The sequence below is a fragment of the Epinephelus moara genome, chromosome 8 (assembly GCF_006386435.1).
Source record: "Epinephelus moara isolate mb chromosome 8, YSFRI_EMoa_1.0, whole genome shotgun sequence".
Classification (NCBI taxonomy): Eukaryota; Metazoa; Chordata; class Actinopteri; order Perciformes; family Serranidae; genus Epinephelus; species Epinephelus moara.
This window is the reverse complement of record NC_065513.1, coordinates 5187667-5198616: the sequence shown is the minus strand read 5'-3', so window position 1 is coordinate 5198616 and position 10950 is coordinate 5187667. Positions and strand designations below refer to the sequence as shown.

The window sequence follows — 10950 nt, the reverse complement described above, 5'->3', positions numbered from 1 at the left end:
CCGCCATCTACACAGAGGATTCTAAAACACACAAACAGAGCAGAGCCTGCAGGTATGGTGCAGCAGGATGTCGTCTCATATCCTGGAAAATTTTCAGACTGAGTTCCCACAGACTAAGCTAAATGCACAGCTAAAAGATGTCATTACATGACAAGGTGTTGAGTTCAGCTTAATGACCATAATTGCAGAATATCTCCAAGTGGTATTCATTGGTGCAATTTGGACATTTCAGATAAAGATAGCACAGAATTGTGCTTCACATTCAGTATAATACTTTACCTTTTCATGTAATGATTTAATGATTTTAAGTGTAATGAGAGCTGTGGAAAACATTGGCATGTACGTCAGCAAATTCCACTCCACTTGCCAGCAAACAAAATGTGTCTTCTGAGAGGCTTGGTTGGTGAGTCATTAGTGACACATGCTAATGAGCCACGATAAGTGCACGGCTGCTGCTCAAGCCGAGGATTCAAGCTGAAAGTTATGTTATTTTTTTATTGTGGGACTGTGCAGAAGTCAGTCATTCTGTAAAACTGAACCTCTATGCTGTATTAAAACATTACTGTGTTTCATCTTCTTCATAAAGTCAGAACAAGTACTGTTGGTACAAGACAAAACTAATCCCTAAACCTAACTGATATAAAGAGACAAGTGGTGGAATGTAACTAAGTACACTTAATCAAGTACTGTACAGGAGTACAGTTCTGACATACTTGTACTTGAGTATTTCCATTCTATGCAAATTTATACTTGTCGTCAACTATATTTCAGATGGATGCACATTTCAATTTCTACTGCAAAGTATCAAATCTTACCCTTTAAATGATCTAGAAAATACACTCAGAGTGTTTACATGACATTAGAGAAAATTGATTTATTGTGTTGGTCCACCTAAAGCCAGACTTTTACAATACATGTAAACATGTTAGTCTAAATGAAATCATACCAAATCGAATTTCTCAAATACAGACTAACACACCTAGATAATGCGGGTGGGAGTCGAATTACTCTCGCATGTATACAGTCAAGATGACCCAAACTGGCCTAGGCACTCTGCGCATGCTCCACAGTTTCTGCCCTGGGCTTTGACCTGGAAGTCGAATAGCATTAAATGCATAACAGAAGAAGAAGAAGCTGGTAACAACATGGAGAACTCTACATACGGAGCCGTGCATTTTTGGACGGACAAGGAGACACAGTTTATGCCATGTCATCTGAAAGAGTTTGTATTTTAAAATACACAGCTAGCTTGTTTGTCGATTGTTTGGTCTGTGGTGTAATAGATCACCGGAAAAAGGTCCAATACTAACAAGCTGAAAGGGGGCATATTACCACCTATCATAGTGGAGTGGAACATACTTCAGTCAATAAACTGATTCCCCTCCCGTGCTTGTATACTGGGACAAGGACAGTAGCCCAAGTAAATGACCTGGTCAAGCTGTAACTGTAGCTCCACTTAACTGTGCATGTAAACACATTAAGCGTAAGAGATTAAACTACCCAACAATTTAAAAAGTAGTTCAAATTAGCTTTCCTCTACACGTCCACTTTGCTGAAAGTTTTATTTAAAGCTGCATTAACTGATTTTCTGGCCACTAGGGGGCAGCATGGTAAGCTGTTGTTATGGCAAACAGTTGCCTATTTACACATCCAGCAGACACAGCAACAACAGTGTTTTTTGTGTCCACCTGATAAATGTAACTCCAATTTTCACGCTCTCATAGCTCCGTCTTGGGTCTCCACCATCTCCACCATCTCCACCATCTCCACCATAAGGTTGGTGTTATGCTATATTTTGATTATTGTCAACAAATCTCACAGAAGACTAATACAAATCTATATATATATATTTATAGTAAAAAAAAAGTCTCATTATCTTCTTAAAACAGCTGGTTACTGTTGTTTTCAGAAAATGTTACTCAGCAATAGTGCATTTTTTGGGGACTTTTTTAAGCAGTGCATTAAGCCACATTTTTTGCTCTGGAGTATTTCAGGTGGCAGGACAGTGTGTGTGGGATTGAGTCCAAATAAACTACAGAGTATGTGTTCATGGTAATGAAGGACCATGTCACGCAGTGCAACAGTGTGGCTCACTGCTGTGTTTTTTATAGTTTTTGAACAACAATTGAGCTCTCTGGTACAGAGGAAGAAGACATACCAGGCTGTAGATACACACACACACACACACACACACACAATACTTGTTACAACTTGGAGAAAAGGAAAATATAGAGTATCCAGATTCATCCTTTCAATTGTGCAATAATATCTTAATGGTGTGCAAAAGTATGTGGCACAATGAACAAATCGTAGCTTCTGATATGTGACTTTGTTTTTATCTTTATTATTATTACTGCTCATCTGTATAGCAGGTGTGTGTGTGTGTGTGTGTGTGTGTGTGTGTGTGTGTGTGTGTGTGTGTGTGTGTGTTCGTGGATGTGCATGTGTGTGTGGATGTGTGGGTGTGAGTGTGCATGCATGTTTGGAATGTTAATGGACCGTTTCAAGAGCTGCACAATAAATTTCGTTGTACAAAGTGACAATAACAGTATTCTATTCTGTTCTATTCTATTAAGACACTCTGTCAAGATGTCCAGCATCATTTTGTATGTCATGGTACAACAGTAAATTTATTTTGATTTGTTAAAACTGTTTATTTGAGAGTGTGAAGTTGCAAAGAGAGGAAGAAGTTCATGCAATGCCCGGCTCAGTGTGTGGGAAAACCTTACACTGGAATCTAAAATATAATAAAATTATGTAAGCTGTCTCTTTGTCACTGTCTGCAGGAACCTCATTAAAATGGGCCAGAGCCCACAGAGCGACAGTCACTGTTCTACATTTCAGCCACTGGCACAGCTGTTTCATATTAGTTGTGTATCCAACATGATGATGCCTTTGATGGGACAGGTATACAGCTGGATTAGAAACACAAGGCAGAGTCTAGGCCAGGGGTCAGTAATCTTTACTATTAAAAGAGCCATTATTGGCCAAAAAAGAAAAAAAAATCTGTCTGGATCCACAAAACATATTTGAATATAGGTAACAGCCTAATAAATCTAAATTAGCCCATCAACATTACAATTAGGTCTAAATGAGCATTCGTTAATATGATTTACTACAAGGTGGCTACTCTGCAGTCGACTAGTTATAATTATTTAGTACTTTAACTCCGCAGCATTGGTGGTGAAAGCAAATGAATCTGTCCACAAACTATTACATCCTCTATTTTCCTCCAAGACTTTTCCTTTTTTGGATTTGGAATCTATAGCTAGCCTGAGAGACTCCAGGCTAGCCACAGCTACTGAAGTTCAGCAAAATTTAGAGGAAAAGGCACCAGGCTGTAGCACATGATGCACATTTTAGCTGACAAAACATTGAAACTTCAAATTTCACATATAGGCTACACATTTTCACAACTGTAGAAAACAATAATCACTTAAGGCCTAAAATAATGACGGATGAAAATCTGAATTAATTTCCATATAATCTTATGTCAAAGCCACAGGGAGCCAATGGAGAGGGTGTAAAGAGCCGCATATGGCTCCAGAGCCGCAGGTTGCCTACCCCTGATCTAGGCACTGTGGCACCATGTATGTGACTTCATAACATATTACCTGATGAAGTTTTGGGTTGAGCTGCATTGATTGTTAAATAGTCTTTAAAGGGTGATTCACACAATCTCTAATCACTGAATCAAGTCTGTTATTTATGTAGGGTGCTGTTGCTGGTCAAATCATGAAGAAGGGCCCAAAAGGCCAGCTCTGGACCAAATTAAAACTAACTGATACCAATTTAGGCATTTTCATTTGCAAGTGGAAGAGTGAGCAATGTATTTTGCATCTGCTTCATTGGGGAGATCCAGTCACAGCTGTGGTATAGGGGACACATATCATGTGATCAAAGGCACCACATACTTCAGTTTGTTCAGAAACAGATTTATAATAACATTACACACACACAGTCAAACATCTTATGAATTGTTTGTTTTTATTTTACACCAAATATATAATTTCATTCAGACACTAGTGGCATGTATCTCACCTGTGACACACAGCAGGTTGCTCACAGCAGAAAATGTTTAAGTAAATATCAGTAGGTTTTATGTTTGTGCAGAGGTGATTTTTTTTTCAGTGTGCAGCATACATCTTCATTTTTCAGTCATCATACCTGTGTTTTGTATGGACTGTATTTATTGGTATATTAAATGTATTGTTACTCTACTTGTGTTACGTTTAAACTTTAAATGTTTTGCTTCTGCAAGAAAATCATTCAAGTTGTTATTTAACAAGTCAAGACTTGTACCTGAATCAATCAACAACACCACTTAATACCCATATATATTGGTTTTCAAGTGGAAAAAAAGTGATTTCGGGGGTTAGTTACTTTTTTATTGATTGGAGGGATAAACAGAAAAAAATGCTCATATAAATATCAGTTGGTGCATTCAAAGTATTTCGTATCTGATTCAGATATGAAGTTGGTTTAAGAACTGATTCAAACAACAGTATCTTATCGTTTTACATTTGCTCTGTATTATAATAATAATAATAATAATAATAATCATGAAAACAATAATTATAATGAAAATGATAATAATAATAATAATAATAGCCTAATAATACAGTTTCCACAGAGAAAACTGTCGATATTCACATTAATTGTTGACATGATATGGTGAGTGTGAGTTGTCTTAGTTTTGTGAAGAGTCATAAAAAAGTCATAGTATAGTGGGCTATGTCATAAAAAAGTCATGTATCAGTGTTCGCTTATCCTGTGCGGTCCTCAATCATATGCCGGCTCCCTAAGGGGCCGTACACATGCCACATGTATTGTGCCCTAAAATTCATTGTTTTTATAGTAGATGTGTGAAAGGCATCCTCAAATGTCATAACGACGCAGTCGCAGTGTGCACACATTCCTGAGCTCCTATTTTTCAGTGTGCGAAGGCTGCGCCCTGAGATAATGTTAAACTTTTGAAATGCAGCAGAGTGCATCGCATATCACGTGACAAAGACCAACCAATTCCAGCTGACAGAAATGTTTCCCTTCATCTGTAAATATCAGTCTGTGATAAATATGGAAAAGAGGTTGATCATGTTAGTGTAGGGCTGCCAGAGCTTTACATCTGTCCCACAGACAATAGGCCTACACGCAAACAGCGCCTGGAAGAAGATCAGCTCTGCACTCAGGATTTCGGGTAAACAGGCTATGATACAGTGCTTATTAAAGTTGCTTAGCAACCTCAGACGCAACTTGCCGCCGTGCTCTTGAAAGCTGGCACAGAAAAGGCACAAAAGTAGCACCCAGCGCCCGACCCCTTTTTCATGCATGTTTACGGCCCCTAAAATGTCATTGTCTCATCACAGCATTGAGAACTCCTGATCTAAGATGTTTGTTTCAAAATGCTCTAAAATGATCAACTTAGCTGCTAAGTTTCTTAAAATTTCTCTTGGGGGGAATTCTACCTGGAGAGTTGGATCAGCCCCCTCTGTTAAAAAATGTGGTTACGGCCCTAGATTATGTGAAATACCTTGCATGCAGATTCGAGTGCCAAGGAGGCTTTTTTGTTGTTGTTGTTGTTGTTGTTGTTGTTGTTGTTCCTGTACATAAAGTAGCCTTCTTGAAATTTTACTAAATTTATCCTTGTAAGCCCACCATGCACTAAAAAAACACAGAGGACTTAGGTATTCTCAAAAAATAACTGAGTTTGTTAAGTTGTACAGTAAACAGATAGTACGACTTCTCTTTTGTTGTATTTCTGACAAAGGAGCTGCTCAAGGAGTAAAACTTGCTGTTCCTATGAGAGTCACTAAATCAACTAGCCTACAAATACATCTCTGTGATAAAATGTAGGCTAACTAATGTGTCTAATATAAAGAATATATTTGTAATATAATAATAGTCTATGTGATGTGAGACTATATATCAACAGTCAGTAATATAGCATTACATGCCAGCTGGACCAACAATAGCGTGTTTTCCCCAGTGTCCTAAATACCTAAAACCCCAAAATGAAAAAGAAGGAGAAAAAAGAAATGTATTTAAGGTGTAACACATTAGCAGTGTTTTTTCACCCTGGCTGCAGCCCGATATATGCGCATCATGAATAAATGCACCTTTGAAAAACACATAGGAAAGTTCTGTATTTGGCTTGTTGTTTCAGGCTTACAGAACCATAATTCCCATTAACTCCATTAACTGACGCTGTGTTGAAGTGGCTCATTGTGAGCTCGGCTGCAGTGTCGCTTTAAGAAGGAGGTGGGCAGCGCTCCGATGACGCAGGAATAATCCTGAAAAGATGCTTCAAAACTCCAGGCCGGAGCCAGCGTGTGTGGTGGTTGCTGGCTGAGCTGGAAGAATCTCCGAGCCTGGCAGGATCAGCTGTTGGGAGAATATTTTGAGCAGGTTCAGGAGCCTTTGAAGGAACTCTCAATGCAGAATAAAACACACACATTCAGACCGATTCGCTTGTTTAAAAGACAAATACAGTTATTTACTACTAAGCCATTTACTCACAGCGGAGGGCTTTCTGTTTGCAGCTATATGTGCACTGCCAAGTGGAGCCAACTTGAGGAAAGAAACATTTGAGGAACATCTCTCCAACACACTTCATTTACCTGAAGTGGGACTTGGGAAGTCGCATCATGCCACATCTCAGCACACTGTGTGTGTACTTTTTGATGGTCTTGAACCCAGTTATGACAAACACCATCACCGAGGACATAGAGGTTTTGGTATTTTTGCCACAAAATAATTCCTACCCTTTTTCACATACAAGAGTCGCGCCGGCGATCCTTTACGCACAACAGAGGCTGAAGACAGACGGAGGACAGTACTCCGGGTTCCACTTCAACATCCAGTTTGAGAACTCTAACTGTGTCAATGATGCTCTGTTCATGTTAGTGGACAGGTCGTGCGGCCAAAAGCCGGATCTGATTTTGGGTCCGGTGTGCGAGTACGAGGCGGCGGCGGTGGTGAGGCTGGCATCTCACTGGGACATCCCGGTGATCTCGGCAGGTGCCCTGGCTGCCGGCTTCAGCAACAAGAACACCGAATACTCCCACCTGACCCGCATCGCTCCGTCTTACGTGAAAATGGCAGAGACCTTCACCGCGATGTTTGAGCACTTCACCTGGAAGAGCGCGCTGCTGGTTTACGAAGACGACAAGGATGAGCGGAACTGTTACTTCACTTTGGAGGGAGTCTATCATCTGATGGCTGACTTTAACATTAAAACATACGCTTTCTACCACGATAATCGCTTGGACACTGAAGACATCCTCCAAAACATCCATGACACTGAAGGTAATGGCGTTTTCAACACTCCTTTTGTAGCCTAAATGAATTACATTATTAGTATAGAAACTAGGTTTAATAAGTCATCTGTTAATCAGCTCACATGTCGGATTGATATTTGACATTGTAATGTTGGCATCACAAATCAGTGTCGATGTCACTTTCCTTTTTATAAAGAGATTAACCAAAGGTGAAATTGTTTTTTTTCCCCAAGTATGTGCGTATTGCCACATGATGATATGCTACTTGTTGGCCTCACTTGTCTACGGATCTGCCCACTGTTGGAGCTAAAATACTGACTGGTTAATCCACAGTAAATAACTGTGAGCTAATTAGTAAGGCTACGTGATCAACGTGTTCCCTTATTTAGGATCTCAAAGCCAGGCATTAAATTCGGGCTGCAACTAATGATTAAATTTATTATCGATATCTGCTGATTATTTTCCCAGTGTTTGATCAGAACGCCAGAAAATGGTTTAGAAAATGCAAATCGTAAATTTGCCCACCAACAATCCAAAACGCAAAAGAGAACAAAGAAGAAAATAAAAGAGAGCAGAAAATCTACAGCTAATACACACATGCCCACATGTAGGCCTTTACATTAGTATTGCATGGTGTATTGGTCATTGCACAAATGTCTTATACAAAATTATTGCACAAGTGCCCTACACATAGTAACTGCACAGATGCAAAAAGGTTATTTTACAGCAAATGCCCTGCATCAAATTTTTGCACATCCCACACCCACCTACATACACACACTTCATCTCCTACTGTGAAGTAGTTTGACTGATAGTGGGACTAACACAAATGTACACCTGTTCAGTTTAAAGGTAACCTGTATCAGAATCCTTATAAAGGGTGTGATTTGTGTAGTAGTACATTTTTAGGCCCTGCCTCCTCACTGTCTCCTCTCCACTGTCCAAAACAGTCATTAGGAAATTTAATAAACTTCAATTCTCATCATTATTACTACTGGTTGTAACCCCCCAGTGTCACTATCGGTGCTCTGCAGCTCATCATGTAAACACTATCCAGGGAAACCGAGAGAGAAGACTTTATTAAACAGACTGATTGTGGAAGATAATCATTTGATTTGAAGCCTCGTATTAGCTTTAGCTGAACTTTAGAATGCATTTTCACCCTAACAAAGTCTGTTCACTTACATTATAAATCACAACAAGAAGGGATCCATTCAGGACCAGTATGCACAGGAATGACTTCAGGTTCACAAAAATAGGAATCTATGTTTGGCATTTTTGCATGAAAAATGTTGCATGGCTGTCAGAATAGTTGCTTACTAATCTTCTGTCAGTTAACAAAAGTCAATAATCAACCAATCAGTCAGATAAATTAAGCAATGTAAAGAAACTTTGGTCAATAAAGATTGGACATTTGTCACAGTTTCAGATTGCATTACAGGAAAACATCACCTGCAAAATGAGCATCTGTATATCGATTACTCACTTTGTGTTTCCTTCAAAGAATCTCTCTTTTCTCACATGCCTCCGTGTTGAACGGAGAATCCAAAAAAGGCAAACATTCCTAATGTTTTGAACAACGCGGGCCGTGTCTAACAGCAAAACTATATCAAAACATCCATTTACAAACTCTCACACAACACATACAGTATAATCCAAGTCTTATTTATCCAGTCGTATGCTCAGTACTTGCCAAACACATGTATTTTCATCAAAACATTCTGTTTTAAAACACTGAAGCCCACAAGTGGTGTACCCTGAGCATGCCTGAGCAGGCGCGTGTGTATGAGCTCCACTTGAGAAGAGTTCAAACACACGCGCGTGCCCAGGCATGCTGCTCAGCCGTGCATGAGAGTGTTTGTACTAACTTGCTTTCAATGGTTAGGTTTAGCAAAAATGTGTTTGGGAAGCACTGAGTGAGCATATGAATGGATAATGAGACTTGGATTATACTGTACAAGTTGTGTGAGAGTTTGTAAACAGATGTTTTGGTATAGTTTTGCGCAGTGGTGTAGTGCTAGCTGATGAGGTGGGTGTAGTACTAGGTAGATGGGGAGGTTACTGAGGAGGAGGTGGGTGTACCCTTCTATCCATTGGCTTTTTGGCTAATAGGTGGGTATACTGTAAACAGCCAGAAGAAGAGGTGGTTATACCCCATATACTTGCGTATACCCCCTACTACACCACTGGGTTTGCTGTTGTTAACTGTGGACCCTGATTAGTTCATCTCATGAAGAATGTTTGCCTTTTTGGGATTCTCCATACACTGTGGAGGCATGCCAGAAAAACAAAGTTTTCCTCGCAAATTTAAGGTAACATGCAATGAATAATTGATGTACAAATGGTCATTTTGTGGGTGAAGTATTCCTTAAATAATTTAAAGAAATATTTATTAGATCAGTAACATTCATAAGCTGCTGAGCCAAGTAAAGTCACTTTATCCATCTCTCATGTAGGAGCTGACACTGAGGAGAAACACCAGTGTTGGGCATCCATGTTTCATTTGTCCTCACACCACCCGCATTCTTCATCACTCAGACAGACTCACATAATGTCCTGCTGTTAGTGTGGAACATCATCTCACATCTACACGCTGAAGAGATGAGCCACATTGGTTAGCTGCTTGAAATTTTTTAGACTTTAGAACTAAGCAAGTGACCAAAACAGGACGCCCTCTCTCTATATGTGCTTGAAACTGAGTGAACGGAGCTCTTACACTGATGAAATACCTTAAACACTGTCATTTTGTTATTCTGCACAATTTCAGGAAAGGCGGGCCAGTGAGACATTTATGAGTGACTAAATTAAACTGTATGCTAAAGATGTTCCAGCACTGGATAAGCAGCTTGTTGACTACAATCCTCCGGTCATAACAGCTCCTGGTTAAATCACCTCATATCACAGAGGTGTTGTATAAATTAGCATATATTATACATGCTAAACGCTGCAGAACCACAAAGTGCACCTAATGGCAAGTAATTAGTATTCCTGGCATGTCAGGTGCTTAACTGAGAGGTTTAAAGGGTTTCAGCAATGATTGTACAGCTTTAAACAAAAACTGAGCAGTGTTAGAGGAGAGAGGCAGGCTGTTAGCAGCTTGCTTCAGCATTTTATATTAGGGATTCACCTGTGTATAAATGTTGACCAACAAATCCAGATACAACATCAGTTAACAATATCATATTGATGATTCTGCTGCATTACTCAGCTTTGCCAATGGTAATCAGGAACACTGTCACATTCACATTTCCAGAAAAATATCTACAGATTCAGAAAGATTCAACATAGAAAACCTGGGTTTCTGGGTTCTTGAACATGAAAATTGTGCACATGTGCATGACTGTAATGCAACTGCCAAAATGAAACAATGTTCTTTAAAAGCACAATCTTATTACAAACAGCCACATTCTGCACTGTTAAAGCATTTGAAACATGCAGAGTGCCCCTACAGCAGGGGTGGCCAACCAGTCAGAGACCAAGAGCCACAAAAATGACCGTGGCAGCACAAAGAGCCACATCATACACGTGAGCTTACAAACGCACTCCCTCTCTCACACAAACACGAAATGACATAAAATCAAAATCCATACATTTCCAATTTTCAAAGCCAGATTCATTTATCTCACACACAAATGAATAACCATGAATAGAGATACACACAAACACAGTCTCT

The 10950-nt window shown here is 39.5% G+C and overlaps 1 protein-coding gene across 1 annotated transcript in view; it reads left to right on the top strand.

Moving 5' to 3' along the window:
* Positions 1-6329: 6329 nt before the first annotated feature.
* Positions 6330-10950, top strand: part of npr3 (natriuretic peptide receptor 3) — a 43652-nt gene continuing 39031 nt past the window's right edge. The window contains exon 1 of the mRNA XM_050049953.1: positions 6330-7305. Within this exon, the coding sequence (XP_049905910.1) occupies positions 6645-7305 (661 nt within the window). The 5' untranslated portion in view covers positions 6330-6644. The remainder of the gene's footprint in view (positions 7306-10950) is intronic.